Below are 25428 nucleotides of genomic sequence, written 5' to 3' on the forward strand. Positions count from 1 at the left end.
ATGTGTCCATAGTGTCTTCATTAATATCAAGATATGCCGGACAATGAGACGTCTATAGTGACTTCAATTGACTTCAATATTAAGATATTTTTTTGCGGGGAAAATATTAAGATATGTCGGTACATAATTTCGGATTTGTATGTATTGTGTTTTTTTAAAAAAAATTATGTATAGAGAAAGCCTTAATAAAAAAAGAAAAAAAAACCTATACAGTCACCCAAGCCAGCGTAACAGGCTAGTGCCCTGCCCTCTGACTCATTTGCGCTCGATCTCGTCGTCCCCTCGGCCTCGAAGCGACCCCGTCTCTCGCGAGTTCTCCCGTCGTCTGCGCCGATCTCGCGAGCAGTGGGTGCCGACGTCGTGCTGCTTCCGCCGCATCCTCGCCGGTGAGCACCCACACGCACATCCTCCACCTCCTCCCTCTCTATCCACACCTCTTCTCTTTGCCCCAATCTCATCGTCTCTTCTAGATCTGGAAGCTTTTCACTTTGCCTTAACCTAGTACGTGCTATTAACAGTTTGTTCCTAGAAAAAAAATTGGGTGTTCAACTGAATCCCCATGCCCCAAACGCTAGGTCCGGTCCTGAATCTACCTCCATGCCCTGCGTTCAGGGTAGCTCCCTTCCTGATTCACGATGTTTCAGTGAGCACTGGTGCATTTCGTTTCGTTTTCTTCTAGCACCAAGTTGAGCTGATGGATGATTACATCCCATATGCTTGTTTGCTAATTTCGTGTCCTATATGCATGCTAAAATCCTAACTAACAAGTAAGAGTCGAGCTATTTGGTACATTGGATTCACCCAGATATGGATGCTTATCGGTGAATTAATTAAGAAACCTGTCCATGATTTCAATGTTTGTTCTGTGTATAGTATTCTTCTTAAAGAGAAGTATCAATGTATCATCTAGTAGCCACATTGCTTTTTTATATATATTTTAAATGTGAATGATCTTTTTCCCCCCTCCAGATTTTAGGTCAACTTTCCCAGGATTTGCTAGTCATGGCCAAAGGCAGGATATTCTCTGCCTTGTTAATGGTGTTTCTAGTTTTGGCTCCCCACTGCGAGGCGTTCTATTTGCCAGGCAGTTACATGCACACGTACCGGCAAGGCGAGGAAATATGGGCAAAGGTGAACTCACTCACTTCCATTGAGACTGAACTGCCATTCAGCTACTACAGTCTCCCATACTGCCATCCCCAAGGTGGGATAAAGAAGAGTGCTGAGAATCTAGGGGAGCTCCTGATGGGTGACCAGATTGACAATTCCCCATACCGGTTTCGTGTGAATGTCAATGAATCACTGTATCTGTGTACCACAAACCCACTTGACGAGGCTGATGTGAAGCTCCTCAAGCAGCGAAGCCGAGACCTCTACCAGGTGAACATGATTCTCGACAATCTTCCTGTGAGGAGATTTACTGAACAGAATGGAGTGACCATTCAGTGGACAGGCTATCCAGTTGGTTATACCCCGGAAGGAAGCAATGAGGTCTACATCATTAATCACCTGAAATTTAAGGTCTTGGTCCATAGGTACGAAGGAGGTAAAGTCAAGGTAGTTGGAACTGGGGAAGGAATGGAAGTGATCTCAGAGACAGAGACAGATGCCAAGTCTGGCTATGAGATTGTGGGATTTGAGGTTGTCCCATGCAGCATGAAGCGTGATCTTGAAGCTATGTCAAAGCTTAAGATGTATGAAAAAGTTGATCCTACAAGCTGCCCTGTGGAGATGGAGAAATCTCAATTGATTAGGGAAAAAGAGCAGATTACTTTTACGTATGAGGTTGAATTTGTAAACAGTGATATCAGATGGCCATCACGGTGGGATGCATACCTGAAGATGGAGGGTGCTAAAATTCACTGGTTCTCAATCATGAACTCATTGATGGTAATACTATTTTTGGCTGGAATTGTGTTTGTCATATTCTTGCGGACGGTGAGGAGAGACTTGACTAGATATGAGGAATTGGATAAGGAGGCCCAAGCTCAGATGAATGAGGAGCTCTCCGGGTGGAAGCTTGTTGTTGGTGATGTCTTCAGAGAACCAACATCATCAAAGCTTCTCTGCGTCATGATTGGTGATGGGGTTCAAATTCTGGGTATGGCAATTGTTACCATCTTCTTTGCTGCCTTTGGGTTCATGTCTCCTGCATCAAGAGGAATGCTTCTCACAGGGATGATATTTCTTTATATGTTGCTTGGAATTGTGGCTGGATATGCTGCCGTTAGGCTCTGGAGGACTTTAAAAGGAACTTCTGAGGGATGGAGATCTGTCTCCTGGTCAACAGCCTGTTTCTTCCCTGGTATTGTCTTTGTTGTCCTCACTGTGTTAAATTTCATGCTGTGGTCAAGGAATAGTACAGGAGCTCTTCCCATCTCACTCTTCTTCACACTTCTGTCCTTGTGGTTCTGCATCTCTGTGCCACTTACCCTCCTCGGTGGTTTCTTTGGCACAAGGGCTGAGCCAATAGAATTCCCAGTTCGAACCAATCAAATACCAAGAGAAATCCCTGCAAAAAATTACTCTTGGCTCCTTGTGCTTGGTGCTGGGACTCTGCCTTTTGGAACACTATTCATTGAGTTGTTCTTTATTCTTTCAAGTATTTGGCTCGGAAGGTTCTACTATGTGTTTGGGTTCCTCCTTGTTGTCCTCCTCTTGCTGGTTGTGGTCTGTGCTGAGGTATCTGTTGTTCTTACCTACATGCATCTTTGTGCGGAAGATTGGCGTTGGTGGTGGAAAGCTTTCTTTGCCTCTGGAGCAGTAGCGCTTTATGTGTTCCTGTACTCTATCAACTACTTGGTGTTTGATCTCAGAAGCTTGAGTGGCCCAGTTTCTGCTACGCTCTACATTGGATATGCTTTCGTTGTCTCTCTTGCAATTATGCTGGCTACTGGGACTGTTGGGTTCCTGACATCATTCTCTTTCGTCCACTACCTTTTCTCATCAGTTAAGATTGATTGAAGACCATACCTTACAAATCTCCAAGGATGACTGTACACTGAATCACTCTAAAGCGGCAATGATTTGATCATGGCATGAAGGCCCTTTACACAATTGTGATGTCTTCCTTATGTAGCTAATTACCGGGACTATTGTACCACGATGAATATGGTGATAGTAATGTACCAGCATATATGCTTTTAAGCTTGCATTCATCATCTTTTATTTGTTAAAATTTTGTTGATTGTGCAAATGCTTTCTGAAAAGACCATGAATTTTACTTAGCATATCAGTGGTACATTATGGAGTGATTGCTTTGTTATGTAAGTTGACTTTGCAATCAACCAGTTATTATCTTGAGGTATAACATCTTGTCCTGGCTTGTTTTTTCTTGTAACTTACCTCCTTTTGGCAAGATTCCATACAGCACTACTACTAGTTTTACTTTGATTATAATGTATGATAGTTCACTTCATACACATTTTTTACCTGAACCATTTATTGCCAGAAGTGAGCTGTAATCATTTTATTTCGGCATATGCACATGTGTTTCTAGTCTTTTATTTCAGTCTTCTTTAGATTTATATCTGTTCAGTGCCTTATCCGATTTCTGTAATTTCTGAATTCTGTAACAGATAGTTCATATACTTTGAACCGTGCTTTATTGGATAACTTCACATGTGCCACCATTATTTTGAGGTTTCTTAACTACACTGTCACGTAATGTAGTAATGTACTACGCATGTAGCTACACTTGCAACATGAGGTATATATATACTGATATACAGGCATTACCAGTACCACAGCTATTTCTGCACATAAATCCAGAATATGTCCTTCTGATTGTTGCTGTAAGGCATTAGTTGCGAGTGTGTTTCTGCTTACCTGTGAAAATTACAGGGTGCAAGCTCTGCTTGTTAGCCTGCATCATGCAAGGTGAACAAGTCCTTCAAATGCTACATTGTTTGGTAGCTTTGAACAATACTTCACACAGAACCCAGTATCCATGTATGGTTGATGGTTCCATGTTGACGTATCTATTCTCTGGTGAAATGCGTTGTTAGGCAACTTGAGCATTTTCATCATTAGGAACTTCTGACCACTCCTCTTATGGCAGTTGGAACTTCAGTTTAGATGGTGCTTTATTCAGTGCTCAGTTGTCTTCTTGGGTTAATGACATAACAAGATGTCGATTGTTTTTCTTTGGGGGGTCCGGAAGCAAGTCTCATTCTTTGCTGTTGTGGTTTTGTTCATTATTCTTCCCCTTGGTGTTCGGCTGTTATTCTCAGTCACAACAGTCATGGCATACAAAATGTACCAGCAAAGGCTGATGTCGATGTGGGTTGCTTTAAGTATTCAGCCTTTACCTCCCCCATCCACATAATCTTCTACTGTTCTACAGCTCTACTCTACCTACACAGACTTGATCTCTGCAGCTTCAGAACATTACTACTTAAGAGGAAACTGCATACTGCTTGTGGTGTTTGTACCTTTGAGTGGTTTATCATATATCAAAACAGTATTCTTGTATGGCAAACTGGCATGTGCTTTGTATCTTGCTCCTGATGCACACCATTAGCCTTTTCTGACAATTGCGATATGCGCTAATTCAAAACTGAAAGGTAGTATACACATGCAGGTAGTGTTTTCTTGAAGAAACGTGTCCCTTTCCATGCTCATGCAATCCATCTGATTTTTTTTTTCTTAAGTCCATGTTTATATTTTGTAGGCATGTTTGCAATGTTTCAGCTATGTTTTCTGACTTTTTAATACTATTATGTTTTGTTTTCTCTGGGCATTTGTGAGCAGCCTTTGTTGGAACACTTGACGGATATTCAATATTATAGAGCTATTCGATTACAGTCCTTATGTTTTATCCCCTGATATCATACTGTTGAATGCTAGGTGGCTGCTACTTGTTATGCTGCTTCTGTTACTCTGAAGCTTGCAATCGTAACGAATTAATGCCATTGAGCAATTTTCTTGATAAACATGTGTCTACATGAGTTCAAAAGTTGCTGTCAACCTATCCGCTGTGCATAACTGCATACTCGTTTTCTGTATTCTGAAGGTTATAACCAGGTCACAGTTTTTCTGTTAGTCGCCACATGTTCTGACGTCTGTGACATAGTTCGCTGTTTCTGGTGAGCTGTAAAAGTAGAGCCATACGCTGCTTCAAACCCCTATTCCTTGAAGAAATTATGCAGCGTTCAGATATGGCTGCATGTATTCTTGTTCCCTGTTCATGGTATGCTTATGATATCATGATGTCTGCACTCCATTTTGTGGATGATATACTTGCACTCTTTCTGTTGCATTCTTTTGTGAGAAATATGTACATCTACAGCATGTTGTGCTCGCATCTTCTTCCCTGGTGCTACATTTGCATTTTCTGTTTATTATTGGATCAATTAGAGTAAAACATCAAACTGCTACCTCTGGCCTTGACACACGGATCTCCCAACTTGCTAGATGAATAAAGCAGAAGTTTATGTCACCCAGTTTGAAAGAGCTGAGTGGCTGATGGATTATTTGTTTTGCGATAATATTTCAGCGTATAAATGAATAAATTAATTACGAGTAATATAAAGTTGAAAATTTTGTTTTAGAAAAGTTTCTAAGCAGTTTATATATATAAAGTTATTGCAAGAAAATGCTTAGGAAATGTAACCGCAAAAGGTGTTTAGAATTACCCATCATATCAATTAACTCCATAGGAAGAACTATAAGTTCATTTGTGATCAGCAAAATCAGATGCATACAGTGGCGGACACCTGAAAAAACACAGTATATGACAACTTGACAGGTAGCAACATAGTTTAACTGGAATTGTAACAAACTGCATTGGTGATTTGGTGAGTGCTTGCAATCTTAGGTTCTCAACCCCTCTCCATCGTATTCCATGCGCACGCTTTTCAAACTGCTAAACGGTGTGTTTTTTACAAAAAGTTTTTATACAAAAGTTGCTTAAAAAATCATATTGATTCATTTTTAAAAAAATTATAGTTGATACTCTCACCGTCCCATAATATAAGAACCTAAGATTGGATGGGACAGTTCCTAGTACTACGAATCTATACACGTAGGAAATGTCCCATTCTTATATTATGGGACGGAGGGAGTACTTAATTAATCACGCCCTAATAAGCCGCTCCGTTTTCGGTGCGCACGGATGATTCCGAACACAGCCGTAATCTGCTCCGGTTTTATATTTGCGTGGTGAGGCAACTACCCACGACTTTTTTTTTTTTTTGCCGGACCTTGAAAAGTGGAGGCACGATGATACAGGGGAAAGAGATGGATGGACGGATTGGGGCCGTGGAGAACAGAGAGGAGGAAGGGGACGACGCCGTGCAAAGCCCATATCCTGGCCTTTCCAGTGGATGGGCCACTGGGACGGGATCGAACGAATCGAACGGTTCCCCTTCTCCGCCGGCCGGCGGCGGGCGTACGTCCTCCGGCGACCACCGCCGCCCCGCCGCGACAGGATGAAACCCGATGTACATGCTCGTATTCCGCAGTATCGTCATCCCATCAAGGGACTCGCCACGCACCCCCGAGGGAGAGCGACCGCGCCGCCGCCTCACCGGCCGCCCGTCACGTATGGCCGGAGCCAGATCGCGAGCGGGTGGCTCAATTCTCCGATTGCTCCGGCTGTCCGGCGTGCCGCGCGACGGCGTCCTTCTCTCGGCTGTACGGGGACGCCCTCCGTCTCCGCCGCTATGACTTGCTGACTTTGCGGGGGGCAGACGCGCGCATGGCACCAGCGGGCGCACGACGGTGACGGCGGAGCACAGCAGCTTCAGCAGCTGCAACTGCCAAGTAACTAAAGCTGTCGTAAGTTGAAAACTTTCAAACATAAACTATATACTCTTGTAATATAATTTTATTATAACTAACATTATAGCTACAATGCAACTATACGGCTTCATCTGTTGGCTTATGCATATGCATAACCGAAGCGCTTATTACTAACTTAAATAATAATTTGCAAGTAAATATTTTATATACGTGCCAATCGATAAGCAAATACGGTAAAATAAACTACGATGAAAAACCATAAAATCAACACCAAAATTAAATTTTAAATTTTAGCTTATAAACATATGCGAAACGATGAGATAGATAGTGTAATTACATGTAGTGTAACTATATTATACATTTGAAAGTATATTAACCAAACAACTTATGACAGTTTTTTCAGTAATTCTCTCTCTTTTTTTCAGCAAGCAAGCACACGTATACTTAAGCTAGCTGAATCTCCGGAGTCCCGGACCGTTTCAGATAGTGCACTCTCTTCCGCGTACCACTACTGTACCAACAGTGGCATCCGAGCTGATGTGAGAATTCCTGATGGTGAATTGGTGATGGCCACAGCTGCCGGCCCCCACCAGCAGAGCAGAGCAACCACCTGACGTCATGCGTACCAGTCGGACCACCAACCAATCCAATAGCCATCAGATTGCACTGCAGAGTGAGTGCTGGTTTATCAAGGATGATTTTGTCATCAGGAAAGCTTTCTTTATATAAAGGACGGGCATGTAGCTACAAAGTATTAGCTCTCTTAACACTAGGCTGAACTGCCCAGAGAAGAAGAGAGTGACAAGCAAGATCGAAGATCGAATCAAGCTACCGCCATGGGAGGAGCAGGGGAAGGCGACGGCCAGACGGAACCGCTCCTCGAGAAGCTCTCGAATTCCTCGTCGTCGGAGATTGACAAGAGAACAGGTCAGGCCTAATCATCAGCTAATCCTTCGCAAGATTGCTCTTTCATTTTTTTTTTGTTTGCTTAAATACCTGCATCGAGATCATCCGTCACAAGGTTTCCAATCTTCCAGCTCTGACTTCTGAACTGTTTGTGCTGTGATGATCTTCCTGACTTCTGAATTGTCTGCGTTGTGATGATCTTCCTGTGTAGCTGATCTTAATTAGCACCAGCTACAGCTAGCTAGTAAATTTTTCCCCGTTTGATCGATCTATATTGCTGGATTACATATATCCCTACATTAGAAAAACACGGCCAAGGTCGCATATATCCGGTTAGATGTAGATGCTTCGTTAAAAAAAAACCTTGTCTAAAACAATATATATAAAAAAAGAGAAAAACATGGCCAGTCCTCGGAAAAAATAACAAGGCCCAGTTACTGTGGTGATAACAACAGAGACGGCATATCACTGTACACATTAATTTCTGATTATGTTTCAACGTGGCTCGTACAAATTAATTAAGGTGCATAGTCACATTGCTGTGATTGCCCGTCAGGTCACTGTCTCGTAACAATTAACCACTACGATGGACTGCAATTGCGTGGGATAGATTTGTTTAAAAGTTTGCAAGATCAACAAGAAAACCTCTAGCATCTAATAGTTAATATTTTTTTAGGATATCATAAACATCTGAAATGACAACGGGAAATAGCTCAAAGCAAAATACGACTTTTTTTTTCAATATAATGGAAGCAAATTACGACATGAAGAAAACAATTCAATTGTGAGCCTTATCAGATAGTTACATTGGTATGAAAATTTTAAAAAGAAAATAACTTAACCGGCAAGGACATGTCTGTCCCCAAGACTTTTTACTAAGAAGAGAAAACCTTAACCAAAACGGCCGAGAAAAGCTACGAAACCTTAGCCCCCACACAAGGACTCCCCCATGGATTGATTCTTAACGTGTGCTTTGATATGGTTAACTCTAACTTTATAGATACACAATCAGAGTTGCGCGTTGGGCCTTTTTTAACGCCGATCATTCATCTTTGCACGAACAAATTATCTTACCGTGTTACATATTAATGTCTGAGTTCTTAGAAAACACTAATCCAGTCCATGTATATATGAACAAGCATATCAAGTTATGAGCAGCCGCCCAACACCTCATATGCTTGCACATAGGACACGAGAAACTGATCAATTGGAAGGTAAAGACGTCTTGGATCATGCGTGCGCTCTGTGAGGGACCATGAGTACTCGAACAATACATACAAAGTGAAAACTTTTAGCTAGAAAAAAAGAGTCATATCCAGCAGAGATATACCCATATGTGCCAAATATAATAGCAGGTCACGCTATATGAACAAGAGGTCCAGCTCCAGTCATCATGAGTCATGAATTGCATATGCGAGAGGCTATAATTGATGGGCGGGTGCTTGCAGGAACGGCATGGACGGCGACGGCGCACATCATAACGGCGGTGATCGGCTCCGGCGTGCTGTCGCTGGCGTGGAGCGTGGCGCAGCTCGGCTGGGTCGGAGGACCGGCGGCCATGGTGCTCTTCGCCGGAGTGACCCTAGTCCAGTCCTCCCTGCTCGCCGACTGCTACATTTTTCATGACCCGGACAACGGCGTCGTCAGGAACAGGTCCTACGTGGACGCTGTGAGGTTTTACCTAGGTGATCATCTCCCCAAATTTTTTTTTCCAAATTCTAGATTCTAGATTTTTGTTTGCACGTTTTTCAAGCTACTAAACGATATGTTTTAATTTTCTATATAATTTTTTTCATGAAATACTTTTCTATAAACAAGTTTTCAACTTTGGAATGATTAATTGATTCGTTTAGTTATACTCAAATGGCTATCGTAAAGATGATATTATCCGTTGATTTCCGCTATCTCAAAAAGGACCATGGTTTTACTGTTTGCACGCACATGAAGTAGAATCGGTTGATATCATACAGTACAGTAGGTGGTATACTATATGGCACACTGACAACAATTGTGTTTAGTAAAGAACATTAGAGAAAAATAATAGAAATGCAATCGTCAGAAGTTGCGATTATTGTCAATAAAATTAATGCTGTCTCTTTGCCTCACAAGGGGAAGTCGATGTACAAGTGCGTACGGGTAGATAGGACGAACAGAAAAAGAAATTGATCGATGATACACGGTTCATCGACCGATCTGTACTTTATTAATAGTTAAAATTATCAAATTGTGCCATTTTATGCTAATGACTTAATTAATGTCACTACTGACGGTGGATGGCACGAACGGTGGCTGCAGGTGAGAAGAGCCAGTGGTTCTGTGGCTTTTTCCTCAACATCAACTTTTTCGGGAGTGGGGTGGTGTACACACTCACCTCGGCCACCAGCATGAGGCAAGTTCATTTTTCATGTGAAACTAGCATCTTGAACACGCGACTGTTACCTCTCTATCTACTAAATATATTTATATGCTATTTATGTTAATAGACGTAAATGTTTAATAACAATTAATAATAAATATGTTTTTAACACATTTTTTAAGTAGTGCAACTATAACATTAATTATAACATTAATGGATTTATATATCTTAATTTGTCATTAAGAATATTATCGTAACAACGAATAATTTATCATATATTACCACCGCCATTACCTCCTACAATATCTAAATGCGCCATTTGTAGTAATAATGTAAATAGCCACATCTGTTACGTGTTGCAATTCTATCATCACCAGTTGATAAGTATCTATACATGTTTTTATCATAAATCTTATAATCATATGGTTTAAATCAACTTTAAAAAAATATTATGTCCTCCATGTCACATGATTTTTTAATTTAAGATGTGGTGAAGTAATTGATAGTATTAGATTATTTAGCTATTCATATTTTCACAGATACTTGTTATTGTTGATATAATAGAATTACTGTTGAATACTCATAGGTGATTTTTTAAAAGGATAATTTTGAAGGTATTTTTCACTCTCATATCTTTGTTACCACATATTTTATCGGATGTGCTTGAAGGGTCTAGAACATCCCCTGACACTATTTGCTTTTTTGACTGATTTTTCTCTATTTTGATCCAACGGTTCTCTTCATTTAAATCGTGCATCCAACGGTTCATATTTATTTGTTGATGTGGCTCATTCTAGTGGGATGTTGATATCCCCTTTTCACTAATGTACATATGATCTCTCTCGCTTTCTGTCATTCTGTGCCTTGCGTGGCAAACATCTAACCACGGCTTTATTAGTTGTAATGCAGTCGTAAGATGAGGAAAAGATTTTAACTAACATGATTAGATAAAGTTTATTTTATCTACTACCTTCTGCCGTTTTAAAATATAGCAATATAAAACTGAATGAAATATATCTCAATTTAATGAATGTGGACAAGGAGCTGTCCAAATACGTTTGAGACGGAGTAGGCACTGAATGGTGATGCTGTCGTTGTCCTTTAATAATCTCGGTAGAAGGTATAGTAGCTAGATCACTGTTCAGTGGTAATATACAGTCGCAATCAATGATTATTTAATTGATGGTGAGGGAGTGTGCTGATACCTAACATAGATAAAGGTCCTTTTCAAATGGACCTCGCGTCGCATTTGTTGCATTTGTAGTACGGGCAATGTTGCATTTGTAGTTTTTTTTTCCTTCTTTTCTTAATCAGAACACACAACTAAGGTCTCCTTTAATTTGAAGAAAAAACATAAAAATTTTATAGGATTTTTTTTCCTATAGATATCTTTGTTTAGAGAAGGGTATTTTTACCCGGCCTCTGCATCCAACTGGATATATACAGCCATTGAAATAGGGAACTTACCCCCGCAAACAACCCAATCTGAAATTTGTTCCTATGGAGATTTGAACTCAGAACCTTAGGTACTAATCAGGTCACTGCAACCACTAGGCTACATGCGCTATTCTAGTTAGCAATGAACTCGGACATTTTCTATGGGTTTTGCAGGGCGATTCAGAAGGCAAACTGCTACCACCGGGAAGGGCACGACGCGCCGTGCTCCGTCGGCGGAGACGGCTACTACATGCTCATGTTCGGGCTCGCGCAGGTGGTGCTCTCGCAGATACCGGGCTTCCATGACATGGCGTGGCTCTCCGTCCTGTCGGCGGCCATGTCCTTCACCTACTCCCTCATCGGCTTCGGCCTCGGCGTCGCCAAAGTCATAAGTACACACGCATTTAACAGTATTCATTAATGCTAGTAGCTCTCACTTTCATTACAACTGATGCGAAATGGTACGATATTGGGAATGTGGATTTTCATCCTTCGGCAGGATATCCCTTTATTGTTTGCATGTCATCTAAATAGTTATTAAAAAAATTTTAAAAAATTTGATAATATAGATTAATATGAAATATATCACCCCACAAACATACAAGATCAAATTCAACTTTGTACATGTTGCAACAAAAAGAACAAATTAAACTGAAAATAGTTATCGTACATTCGCAGCTATATTTAATATTTTTGTTATAACTTGTAGAAGTTGAATTTAAACTTATATATTTGTGGAGTAATATCTATGTTACCATTTTTAAAAAAAAAATTAGTGACTATTTAGGTTGCATGCACGAAAAGAAAAGATATCCCCTCAAGGGATAAATATCGGATAATGCACTACTCCAACGTACGTACAGTACAGCTAACAACGCGATCGAATGTGGCTTAATTCGTTTTTTTGTTCAGCTAATGGAGTGATCAAGGGAGGAATCGGGGGGATCGCCATGGTGTCCGCGACGCAGAAGGTGTGGCGAGTCTCGCAGGCGATCGGGGACATCGCGTTCGCCTACCCCTTCGCGTCGGTTCTGCTGGAAATCGAGGTAATTCGTGCATGCTATGATGCGTATGTGCAATGCGCGACAAGCTAGGCGATCGAACGGCGATGAGCCATGCATTGCATGAGCTGAGCAGCTAGCAATGGCGGGTGTTTGTGGTGAAAGGACACGCTGAGGTCGCCGCCGCCGGAGAGCGAGACGATGAGGACGGCGTCGAGGGCGAGCATCGCGGTGACCACCTTCTTCTACCTCTGCTGCGGGTGCTTCGGCTACGCGGCCTTCGGCGACGCCACGCCCGGTAACCTCCTCACCGGCTTCGGCTTCTACGAGCCCTACTGGCTCATCGACTTCGCCAACCTCTGCGTCGCCGTCCACCTCCTCGGCGGCTATCAGGCAAGAACAGGGTTTGAAATTTCGGTTCGAAATTTCGCTCCCCACCGAAATGCTCATATCTCACCCGAAACTTTTGATTTTTTTGCAAATTTTTATGAATTTAGTCAAATTTTATTTAAATCCATTTAAAATCAGTCAAAAATTCAAAAAATTCCGTACGGAAGAACCGACCCCCCCCCCCATCCAGCAGAAACCCTAGTTTCAAAATTTGAAACCCTGGGCAAGAAGTGCCACTCCACATGTCCTCTCCTCGAGACCCCTGACTCTGATACCATATTGAGTTGTATGCACCGATCAATTCAATTCAAAAACTTAAACCGATGAGAAAAGACGAACAATTCACACGTACGCATGCAGGTGTACTCGCAGCCAGTGTTCGCGGCGGTGGAGCGGCGGATGGGCGGCGCGGGGGCGGGCGTGGTGGAGGTGGCGGTGCCGGCGGCGGTGGCGTGGCCGTCGCGGTGGCGGCGCGGCTGCCGCGTGAACGTGTACAGGCTGTGCTTCCGGACGGCGTACGTGGCGGCGACGACGGCGCTGGCCGTGTGGTTCCCCTACTTCAACCAGGTGGTCGGGCTGCTCGGCGCCTTCACCTTCTGGCCGCTGTCCATCCACTTCCCCGTCGAGATGTACCTCGTGCAGAAGAAGGTGGCGCCGTGGACGCCGCGGTGGCTCGCCGTCCGCGCCTTCAGCGCCGCCTGCCTCGCCACCGGCGCCTTCGCCTCCGTCGGCTCCGCCGTCGGTGTGTTCTCCTCCAAGACCAGCTAATAATTGAAATGCATCAGCTCGATCAGCAAATGAATCGAAGAAAGATGGTCTGTAAATATCAAAGGAAGTGTTAATTTGTTCTTGTATGGAGAGAGCATTTATGTACAGATCGGTAAAATTAAATGCGCAAAATGGCACTTAAATCAATGGTCAATAGTGATGTTGATCTGCCTCTAAAAAAATTCAATGGTCTGGATACAGCCATACAGGATACACATACCTGTAACTGAAGTGCAGCAGCATCTTCAGGCTTTAGCCAAAGAGGACTTTTGACTCGAAAAATGGAACAAAAAAAACAGGGAGCTGTTGAAGCACCGGTATGGCATTTGCAACATGATTTAGTACTTGATATCACCACAATGAATTAGCCATTTTTATGACAACGGGTTGAAAGCACACTTCACTAAAGAATAATATAATTGGTCGTGAGTGCAGCCGACGGATTACAACATGATATTTTACAATGGCATTTTTACGAATTTCGTTCGGGTGGCCAAAATGTTGAAGACAGAGATTCAGTAAGTACACGGGATTTGAAGCCATTCATTTAAATTACAAAACTGACGCTTCTTGAGTAATTTTTTTTGGCAGAGAACCAATCGAGCTTTATTAATCTAGGGTATTGGAACCCATTCCAGTTCTAACTCCATCTCACCTGATTCTACATTCTGCAACTTTAGGTGCACTTCCTGTTTTACCTTGCCCGACACAACATTGACAGTGCTATCTTTCACCAGGGCATTGTCTTTGGTCATGAACCACCTTCCAATTTGCATGTCACCAACACGCGAGGGATCTCCAAAGGCCATGACGGCTGTGATCATTGGTTGAAGATCTATCTCCGCTTCCCCCATGATATCATCAGCAGAGAACGTATCATGGTCGTATACTTCCTGAAAATAGAGAGATTATTATGTTATTTGGATTCAGTGAAAAGACAGCTTTTCATATTGGCTGCTTTATATAAGGGTACTTCATTCCATAAATGCTTCCCCTCTCTCCGTCATTTATTTTTATTCAAAAAGAATGCCACGGATGGTATCACGATATCACCTCATTTTATAGGATTTTATATACACCTTATGATTAAAAAAAAATCGGATATGGAGCCATGGAGACCTGATTTTTCTTGTTAATTCCCTCCTACAAATTTCAAGCATCATTTTTTTAATTTCCTTGCAACCTGTACCGATTAATGTGATTCTAAATTGGAGTGAGATGTATGATATTAGGAAATACCAAAGCTCAATTTATTAGTATTATCTTTATTTATTATATAACTCATGCATTTTTATGTAGAATAATTTATGTATATTTCCATACCAGCCCATTGGTGCAAATAAGTATTTCCCTATGAACTGGTGAGCTAGAACTTTTACTACACTCAAATTGAAATATCTTCATCACTTAGTTAGAACTACATTCATCACTTGCAAGATGGTAATAATCAATGTAATCTAGCCAACTATGTATAGCGTTATTTTAGGTTCTAGCATTATGCATGTTGTGTTTAACCGACTTTGTAGTTGATTAATCATGTTTCTTATTGCAACTAATTTCAGGAAAGAAAACTGTGTGATGATATTGCTACTTATTAGTGTACTACACTCTTCCATTAGCAGCTTATGGAACTCAGTGAAATAACTTTGATCAAACTTACAAGTTTAAGAGGTCCATAATTTCGAGGAATTGATATCTTAAGCACCTCATTCCATACTGGGTTCAAGTCACTCGGTTTAACAGTGGTTTGAGCTTTCTGCAATTAGGCCAACAATTGAATGTTTAAAGGAACAAATTAGCATAGCAATCAAAATGGTTTATGAATTTCAAAAGAAAAAGCATACCTGCTCCCCAAGTGTTAGAACAACATATGGATCGCTCGTTAGCATGTCTCTGACGGCCAACTGAATACCTCTTACCACTGTAATGTTCAGCTCTCCAACAAATTCTCTTGTATCGTCCTGTGACCATTTGCAAGGTTAAGGCTGATTGTCTGGATCACTAAAATCATGCAACAATCATTAAATATGCTCCATTTCAATGGCTAACTTGAACCCACAAATAAAATGGTTAGACAAATCTTCACAGCTGTATCATATATGTTTCAGCAGAACAGCTTACAGCGACATGCTTCCCTGAAGCGCTAGAGATACTGCTAGTTACACTCTTCACAGCATTGGTCGCATCAAAAGAACCCTTTGATGTAATGCGCAAACTTGGCTTCAAAAAATCTTGTGTCTCATACTTGGCTCTGTGTATCAAAAAATAATATATCACTCTCCATTCTAAATATAAGCATTTCTGCTTGTTCTTCAAAATGTATCAAGACATCCTCCATCCAGATACATTTTGGGAAACACACAGAAATGTTTATATTTTGGAATTGAGGGAGTAATATTATGAATAACTCTGATGAAATTACATATAATTGGATAGATAACTATCAAACCTTATAAATTTAGTCCTATATTCCATAGTTGAATCCATCTTGGGTTTTGGGTGATCTTTTGGAAGAAAAGACTCATAAATGGAATTTGCATATGAGTTTCCACCAATCTCAAGCATGGAATCTATATCACTATCAGACCAATCATCCAGAGTTACTGACAAAACCTGACAAAAAAAAAGAACAGGTGGAAGAATGAAATCAGTAGTGAAAGCTGCAAACATGAATACTGATTGTGTAAGTAATTCTAAGAAGAAATAATGGGAGAAAAGTTTGAAGATACAGTTGCACAACAGGAGGATTTTTTTTCTTATTTTGTAAGAACTAAAACTGACAAAGAAAAGTTCCTGTGGTCCAAATAACCTTTGAAACGTCTGGTCCAAGTGCTCTATGTACATCTCCACACTTTAAGCAAAGAAATACTCCGATATTAGCAGACCTGAAATGCAAAGTAAACATTGTTTACACTCTAAATTTCAGATAGACGACATGGGAAGTCCAAAACAAAGGTCTTCAGCATAACATGCAAATGTCTTTCCATTAGTATGGAAACATTAGAACATAATAGGTATTCATACAAAAAAAGATGCCCTAATCACTGTAACAGAGGCACTTACGCCCATTTGGGATCAGGTGCACCACAATCAGCACATATCCGGTTGTCACTTTTTAACATTAGATCCTTCAATTTTCTTGCTTTGCCTGCCATATAGTAAAAAAAAATAGCTAAAAACTTGTAGACGTTAGGGAAAACAAGAAGAACATAAACATCATTGGCATCATTTAGGGCACTGAATAAACTAAATTTGGTGTGTCATGCTACAGCAAATACATCGTTTCCTATCCTAGTCATGAATAAAGTGAAATCCACCACAGAAGTTTTGCTATTTTGCAGGTTTATCCTCACTATCCATGTGTTGTATATCAATACAAATACATACATTCTACGGTTCGCAGATAATGACATACTGTATATAATTTAGTAAGATATCCGCACCTAGAACAGGCTTGTTTGACTTGATGTGTTGATAGTGATTAGTGGTACTCATTTTGGATTTGGAACCTCGGATAGCTCACAACAGCAAATAAACTCTTTGTACCTGCAGAAAGCATAAAAGAAAGAGTCAAGGACCAGGTTCTTTACAAAATAAGAAGGCTAATGTGAATTTCTCCAAGGATATATAACTTAAATTAAAAAAAGAAACATCACAAATCCACATTTCACAATGCACAAAAACAAGTGTTCAGCTGACACGCCTCACCACAAATAAGGACCAATGGATGCCAAATTTAGGAGGCACAGTCCAGTACATGGGTCTGGTTATCAACATTTTGTTGGTCTCGAAGCATATAAGCAGCCTGGTTTTGGGGCTTGAACAGAATTGGAAATCATGGATACCCAAAAGAGTTGATCACATTTGGTCGGGATTTATACATTTATGTAATTCAGGAAAAAGAAACACTCCAGCAGAGATGGCTGGAATATTTTGACCAGATGCCGAACCAAACGGCATATGCCACTTGTGGGGGTAAATGTGATCACCAATTGTTTGTTCCGGTCCTATTTCTTCAATGCTACATCGTTGTCACAGTTGCAAGGACGTGTTCGACAAGGGAAAAACAAGAATCACTGCTGCAGTAGTCTCCACTCGACCACCCTAACAGCCCAACCCAACGTCCCATGTGGATCCAGACGTTGTCTGATCTCAGTATCTCACAATCTCTCAGGCCAGCATGTAGATCGGCCTAGATCAGGCAGAATGACAGGCTTGAATACAAAAGGCCAGGGGATTTCAATAGCTGGTTGGTTGATGTCCATAAATTGTACGCTTCCAGCATATAACTCTAATAAATGGGCATTACCCAAGATTCCTCCCAGGTTTCCACACGCATATCCAAAGCTAAGATCTTCATCAATCGTGTCAACCTCCCGATCTCCGAGGCAATGACACCATGGTCGCATTCCAGCTCCGAAATGGAACGAAATGGTCGAAGAACAAATTGAGAATTCAGACATCAAGGCCCCCCCTAGCACCGAGGTGGGTTGTGTCCGTGTTCGTTGGGGACCAATCACGCGTCAAGCCATCAAATCAAACCGGATCAACCACGCATACGACATTCCTTTTCCCGCGCGAATCAACATCAAGACAATAGGAGGCTAACCGCATCCGGGATTCCAAAATCAGCAAAATCAAGAACAGCAAAGCGGGGGGAGGAAATGAGTGAGGGGGAGGACCAACCGGATGGATCGCGGCGGGCGGGAGGGCGGGGGGAGGGGTGCCGCCGGCGGCTTCGCGGTGGTGGTGGGGGGGAGTGAGGTCGCCGGCGGCGGTGGAGCGATCGCCCACCGGGCAGTTCGTCGCGCTGGGGGGGCAGAGCCTGGTCGCGGAGAGACGCGGAAATGGAGCACGAGTGCACGACGACGTGAGGACGGAGCGGAATTAGTATTTTGGGGGGGGGGGGGGGGGGGGGGGTGGATGGTAACGATATTCTCCTATTCCTATTTCTGTAAGCCCAATTTCCCATGGGCCACCATGGCGGATTGGCGCGTTGGGTGCTTCAGCTTGACCTGACGACGTCGTTGCTGTTTCTTTTCTTCCTTCTCCGGCTTCGTTCGGTGGAAACAGCCCTCGCAACTCTGGCAATGCATATGAGCACGCACATACACCCCCACAAATATGTCCCCTGATACATACTTTAAAAGATACTCCCTCCATTTTGAAATGTTTGACACCGTTGATTTTTTAGCGCATGTTTGACCGTTCGTCTTATTCAAAAACTTTTGTGAGATATGTAAAATTATATGCCTACATAAAAATATATTTACCAATGAATCAAATAATAGGAAAAAAATTAATAATTACTTAATTTTTTTAATAATACGAACGGTCAAACATGTGATAAAAAGTCAACGACGTCAAACATTTCGAAACGGAGGGAGTAAAAACTATATTAAAAGTTTATCTACATGTATGTAATATACATTGACACTAGAATTTAAACTCTGGTAGGTAGAGTCATACACCCACGACTCCACCATCACATCATTGGTGTTTCCCTTAGCAATGCAATTACGCAATGATTGTTTTTTTGAAGCTATGAGTTCTTTTTATCAGCAATTCAAAACTCTAGCTTTCTCCAATTTTCAAGCCATAAACAACTATAGCCAAGCTGCTATAAGTCATTTTGACTTTTTTTAGTCAAACTCTTTTAATTTTAATAATATTTTTAGGAATATTTAGCAACATTTAAAACACTAAATTAGTTTTATTGGTATAGTATTGAATATATTTAATAATATGTTTATTTTGTGTTGAAAATGCTAATATATTTTTTTACAAATTTGGTTTAAATTTGACCTGAAAACATCAACATAATTTATAATATGAAACGAAAAACAATTTATAATATGAAACGAAAGGAGTATATCAACCATAGTAGTACTAGATTGCTATATAGTACTTTTTTTCATTTCAAAATATGGAGTATATAGATTCGACACAACTAGTGCTAATTCGTTATATTTCAAGATGGAGAGTATTCATGATTCATGTATTCAAACTTCATGTATTCGTGATTCATCGATGAAAAAGAAAAGAAAAGAATAATCTTTGGGCTGCATAACCTGGAACTCATTTCGTCTTAATCTGAAGCATCCCATTACGATCTAACGTCAGATATTATCTTAACATCCCTTGTTCTAAACTTTCTCTTTCTTAACACATGCGTGGCACACGAGGAGCCGCCTCCAACTCCCAAGCCGACGGCGGCAATGGCGCGGCCGCGCGGGAGAGGCGAGGCGCGGCGGCGGCGGGTACTGGGCGAGGGAAGAGCCGATCTTCTTCGCCTACACGTGGACAGGATACGGCGTTCACATACTAAAGTGGTATAATCGCTTCGATCGAATCGTTTTTTCTAGGCTTGGAGCGCGTGGATTTGTAGTCTCCTCACTCAGTTGGGGCGCGTTCGCGTACATCCGTGTTGGTGTTCTCGAATCTGGAATGGAGGAGAGAGTGGAGGAAATTTGCAGCTAGGGTTCGTGTTTGGGATGCTAGTGTTTGGAATTTGCCAATATTCGGATTGATGGCCCGGCTCTCCGACCTATTTCGTACTAGTAGAAATTATTCTCCAATATGCGACCTACAATGTGCGACCCTTTAAGCATGTCGATGATTACTATGGTTCAATCAGCTTTGGTGTGGTTTCTTTTGATTAGCATTGGCTATTTGGGCTTCAGTTCTGATTGGTTCCGTCAGGACTGTTCAGTCATGTTGCTTGCCGTGGTGGAGGAGACGCTTCGAAAGTCTGATCGAGGCATTGCATTGGTTAATGGTTGGTCTAGAAGAGGGGCAAATTTATTGAGATGTCACTGTTTGCTGAATTGATATGGCCTTCATGTTTGCCATCGATTGCATCATATTTTCAGTTTTTTTTTTCGAGGCTCCTTGTCAAGAATTGTGCCATTCTGCACCTGCTCAGATGCATGATAGGTAGAATTTTGTTTAGCTCAAGTTCTCGTATCCTTTTGCAGCTGCCATCATATCCTACTAGAAAAACTAGCTGTAATTTATTTTAATTAATGTCCTCCATTAACTAGTTGATATGTTCTTTTCCATATTCAAATATTTATGGGTCACTTTCTGATGAAGTTTTATGATATCTGTCATGCTACTGAGCCCAAGCTTCATATAGACCCCAATTTAAGAACATGAGTGGTATGTGAAGTCATACCTTGGGAATCTATCATGATAAGATTGGCTAAGTTATGCGATGAGTCTAGGACACATTCATCCATTGAATTCTGTTGTCGCATATGAGTTTTTAGTTTTCCTAGTCTCACGGACCCACTTCAGTTAATTGCTTTGGTTTGCATTATTTAGTTGATGTTGATAGAAACTCAAACAAGTTAAGTTCATATTGTTTACAGCCTTTCACTTGGTTTAATTTTGAACAATACTCATTTTGGAGTTTGGACAATATTAGCAAAATCTGCAATATGAATTTTCATGAAATATATATTCGGTGTCAATGATAAGTTCATGGAAGGTTGATGGGAGAGAAAGTAGTATAGTACTTCCTCCGTTTCACAATGTAAGTCTTTCTAGCTTTGCCCACATTCATATAGATGTTAATGAATGGCTATAGAGTTTTCCCAGATGCCACAGCAGATTAATGCTATTCCAGAGTGCTGTCATAATATTGCACTGGTTTGTTGGTTTCATGATAAAATTGCTCGTTGTTTTGCTTTGCTAACCTCTTTTTTGCATAACTGATGCAAGTTGCATTATCTGTTGAGAGGAAATACGCAGATAAACTAGTTTGCTCTGTGGACATTTGTCCCATGTGCACTGTTTGATGTCATGGCTGGACTGCTAGATGGACAAAGCACTTGCCCCACATGCATAGCTTCAATTATTCTCTAGTAATTCACATGTTTATGGCGTCATTACAGAACTTGGTAAGATTACTTTCATTGCCTTTATTTTTCGTGTTCCAACTTCAGTAGTCCAAATCAGTTGAGTGGTATGTTAAGAAAATGCATACCATTCATCTCTTTGAGTTCATTAGGAAGTGACTTTGTCATTATGTACTCTAGTTCTCAGCGCCACTCCTGGTTTCTGTTAAAAGTTGAGGTCTTTGCACCTGGTTTTCTGTCAAAAGAAATCTTATTGCATGGTTTCCTTACTGATTCTCTGCGCACTATTGTTATAATATAAATCTATTGAATCAATCTGTAAATAATTCTCTTATTTTATGTCATTCATTTTACAACATTTTACTATGGAAGTACCTTTGCAACATGTACTTGCATCACCGTGAAAGGAGTATGGGGAAGGCAACCTGCCAACTTCTGCTATTGATCCAAGCAACTCTCACTTGTTTATCTTCAGAGTGATTTTGCAGCTAAAGAATATGCATTTTTCCAGATTTTACAAGTTCAGTTCCGAATACTTCAGGCTTCCAACCGAAGAAATACAGTGCTATTACTACATCAAGAGTAGCTGACAGTGACACCCAGAAATTAACTGAAGCTATGCATAGGGGACGATCAACTTGCTCCAGAAGGCTACAAACCATAAGCATGTTCACAGGCACATACATTGTTGGTAGTTTGCTCTCATTCTTTTTTTAGAAAAACGAAAACTCTCATTCATTTAACGTGGAAATTTGTCAGGTTAGGCCACCATTGGAGGTGTCATGGCTAAGAGTAATTAGTACTGCAGCAGACTAATTTTCAGGATCATCTGGTGAAACGTACACTTACTGCATATATGATTTATATCCATCTCTGGCCCCATTTTATGTACATTTGTTTTCTTCAAGAGCAACCTACCAATAATATATTTCTCCAGCATCTGCGCCGTATCAGCTCTTATGCTGGGTTTCTTAACAAATCACTAAACTCAGGTACAGGTAGGCAAGTGACAGCCTACAATGTGGAGGGGCCCTTGCTGAAACCTATAATAACTACCAACCAGAATTGGTAGCATTGGATACCTGCACTGCATTCCAGTGTTGCAACTAACATTTTGTTTTGAGTTGGCACTTTTCTGGACACCTTTAGGAATGATTATGTCCACTTGTGTCCTCTGCTTGAACCTTTGGGGCAGCTATCGATCTCATTTATTCAGGTCGTTTTCAGTCCCTACGATTGAATTTTACCCATGTTGTGGAAACTACTGAACTATATAACTAATGATTTACTAATGCAGGTCTGATCAATCTGTGATGCCTGAACCTCCCTGAAGTGAAAGGTGCTCTATCGTGATCTACTAACCTGAGACATCTTGTCATATGGGGAGAAGTTTCATTTGCTGTGTCATGAGACCAGCGAGGAAATAAGGCACATATAGTTTCATTGTCATGCCAGCCAGAGCGAAGACAGGTAAAGTTTAAACTTCACTTTCTGCTAGCTTAAGGTTGGGGTGCTCCATAATACTTTGGTTAAGTTTGTATTGAAGTGAATTATGATAATACCATTTTGTGCAAATGTTTCTATATATATGTTTTTGTTGTGTTTTGGCCTAACCGTTTTAATAGTCGAAGTTGCAAACAGAGAAATTGTTGTGTTTTGAGAAATTGGACAAATGTCACAGAAGAAACAGTTGGATAACAGAAACTATCAAACAAATTACTGTACTTTAATTTTTCATAACCATGATTCTAGATGACCCTAAAAATTAAACAAAATGCAGCACATAACAACAACTGCAAACTGGCTCTTCCTCCGTCTACAGCCACTTGCATCCTAAAATACCCTTAAATCAATCATATTAAACTTGATCGCACCAATATTTAATAGGAGTCGAGGGAAGATAAAATGGTAAAAAGAAAAAGAGTTGGGGTTGATGAACTTCAGAAATTCAGATTCTGACTTGTTTGACCAACAATCAAATAATTTCTGATTCAGAATCAGATTCAGAAATATGATAAAAAAACAAATAATTTCTGATTTGTTTTTTATCATATGTGAGTAAAATACCCTTAAATCAATCAGATTAAACTTGATCGCACCAATATTTAATAGGAGTCGAGGGAAGATAAAATGGTAAAAAGAAAAAAGAGTTGAGGGTTGATGAACTTCAGAAATTCAGATTCTGGAAACCAGGACCAACTTGGCACTGGAGTACTGGACACTAAGCACAGGCGTTTCCATCAGTAGATGTTGTGGGGGACGGATTCTCTGCCCGCTTTTCTCGCGAAGCAATCAAATCACAGCGCTTTCGTTTTCTCATCTTTTTTTTTTTCCTCTCCCTCTCCTTTTCCTTTTCCAAGAACAGCCTGGCTGATTGGGACGGACCGCTTGGTTATCGCCATTCATCTTGCCTTGTCGAGTAATCCCTCTGAACCTGTCTTTGCCTGTAGTGGTTATCTGCTCATCTCCCTCCATCGATGTCACTCCAAGCTCACATAACCTACATGCTTGTGTGGTACATTTCTTGGCAAATGGCAGACGTCTACGGGTGGCCAGTGATTCGGGATTACTTTACATTTTTTTTTCTTAAGAGAAGATAAGTTTATATTCTTTTTCGTGTGATTGTTTCTTTGCAATATAATGGGTTTTTTTTTTCTATAGTTATCTTGAAGTTGCTTAATGTACTGGAAATCGTGAATGGTTCAATGAGGCATGGAAGTCGTCGGCGCTGTCCCTGTATTTAGGCTTTCTTTTTTTCTACGGTAATCCGTTGAAGTCTCTTGTCGATGTTACATTTTATATATTGTTCTATACTGGTGGTTCGTTCATTTGTGTTTCCATTATGTTGAGCAGTTGAAAACGTGTGTACTGCGTGCCCTGTCTGTTGTAAAAATATTAATATATTTTCTTTCTGTGATTACTGGAAACACCTATGCAAATGCAAGGAGATTAGGAGAGGAGGCAATCAGACACCTAATCACCACATGTATTTTATACGCTGCAATGGTACTGTGCTGAATTGCTGATGTGACGTGGATTTTCTCTGTTCTCTCCTTAATTACAGGGAGAAATTTATTTTGATTTGAAGAATAATCAGACCGTGCTATTATGTAGCGATGGAGGTTGATGCATTTGACAGCCCTGCGTACAATTCTAGAGACGGAGATTAAGAATGTTGTGCAGACTGTGCATGCCTAAGTATAATATGTCGCAATCGTTCCCCTTATTATTTACCTGGTCAGAACTCAGAACTCAGAAGTAGCTGCGAAATGCAAAATGAACTTTCGTCAATTCAATCTGCTGCCACGGTCCTGTCCCATCTGGTGAAGGCTGTGTTTAGTTCAGCGCAAAGTTTGAATTTTAGTTAAAATTGAAGATGATGTAACTGAAAAGTTATGTAAAGTTACGTATGTATGATAGGTTGATGTGATGGAAAATGATTGAAGTTTGGATCCAAACTTTAGATCTAAACACATCTGAAGTAAATATGTGTCTTCTCAAGCTCAAGGTTTGAAAACATGAAGCATAAGCTATCTCATACAACGTGCTTTAAGAACAAGGATTCACGTACTGCGTGCTTGTTTGATATATTAGCTACTCAGATTATTATTTTTTTAACATTCAAGTGACTATAATAGTGAGTTTATCCTGCTAGGAAAGCCTAACTTGGTGGTATGGTTTTTCAAACTAAACTTTAGCTATAATTAGAAGTAAAAATAGTGTGATTATTAGGCAATTATCTTTAGAGTACCATGAGAGACGAGACTAATAAAAATATCACGCTTTTACCTATTTTAAAATCAAACCCTGAAAAATACAAACGAGACGTCTTGATGAATTCAGCAATCTCAACTTCTCAAGATATATCGGCTCAGTCTTTTGGCTGTGCTCATAGGAGTAGGATGTATGTGTCTGTATTCATGGGAGTAGGTATACACTTGTTGTGAACGTATGCATTAGTAGT

At 40.7% G+C, this 25428-nt stretch overlaps 3 protein-coding genes and 1 long non-coding RNA gene across 7 annotated transcripts; 3 read left to right on the top strand and 1 right to left on the bottom strand.

Moving 5' to 3' along the window:
* Window positions 1–237: 237 nt before the first annotated feature.
* Window positions 238–3307, top strand: LOC4330563 (transmembrane 9 superfamily member 12). The gene is made up of 2 exons (XM_015771270.3): window positions 238–386; window positions 970–3307. The coding sequence occupies exon 2, from the start codon at window positions 1003–1005 to the stop codon at window positions 2962–2964; it is 1962 nt and encodes a 653-aa protein (XP_015626756.1). The 5' UTR covers window positions 238–386; window positions 970–1002; the 3' UTR covers window positions 2965–3307.
* A 4151-nt stretch (window positions 3308–7458) lies between these two features.
* LOC4330564 (probable amino acid permease 7) lies at window positions 7459–13749 on the top strand. Its single transcript, XM_026022869.2, has 7 exons — window positions 7459–7671; window positions 9099–9335; window positions 9946–10039; window positions 11618–11835; window positions 12356–12489; window positions 12610–12837; window positions 13195–13749. Exons 1-7 carry the CDS (start codon window positions 7581–7583, stop codon window positions 13600–13602), a joined length of 1410 nt encoding a protein of 469 aa, XP_025878654.1. The 5' UTR covers window positions 7459–7580; the 3' UTR covers window positions 13603–13749.
* A 224-nt stretch (window positions 13750–13973) lies between these two features.
* Window positions 13974–18499, bottom strand: LOC4330565 (ADP-ribosylation factor GTPase-activating protein AGD12). The gene is made up of 9 exons (XM_015771363.3): window positions 18289–18499; window positions 17046–17148; window positions 16666–16750; window positions 16412–16487; window positions 16052–16215; window positions 15724–15853; window positions 15447–15563; window positions 15263–15358; window positions 13974–14495 (listed from the first exon to the last, which is right to left on the bottom strand). Exons 2-9 carry the CDS (start codon window positions 17095–17097, stop codon window positions 14217–14219), a joined length of 999 nt encoding a protein of 332 aa, XP_015626849.1. The 5' UTR covers window positions 17098–17148; window positions 18289–18499; the 3' UTR covers window positions 13974–14216.
* Window positions 18500–19732: 1233 nt separating this feature from the next.
* Window positions 19733–25013, top strand: LOC107278234 (uncharacterized). Of its 4 annotated transcripts, none has more exons than XR_010739100.1 (6): window positions 19733–21506; window positions 21976–22151; window positions 22224–22680; window positions 22762–22934; window positions 24126–24470; window positions 24579–25013. It is a non-coding gene; the product is annotated as an uncharacterized lncRNA (long non-coding RNA). The 4 variants fall into 4 exon arrangements; XR_010739101.1 differs by having other exon boundaries at window positions 22006–22151; XR_001543020.3 differs by having other exon boundaries at window positions 19733–22151.
* Window positions 25014–25428: the final 415 nt, after the last annotated feature.

The sequence above is a fragment of the Oryza sativa genome, chromosome 2 (assembly GCF_034140825.1).
Source record: "Oryza sativa Japonica Group chromosome 2, ASM3414082v1".
In the NCBI taxonomy this organism is placed as follows: Eukaryota; Viridiplantae; Streptophyta; class Magnoliopsida; order Poales; family Poaceae; genus Oryza; species Oryza sativa.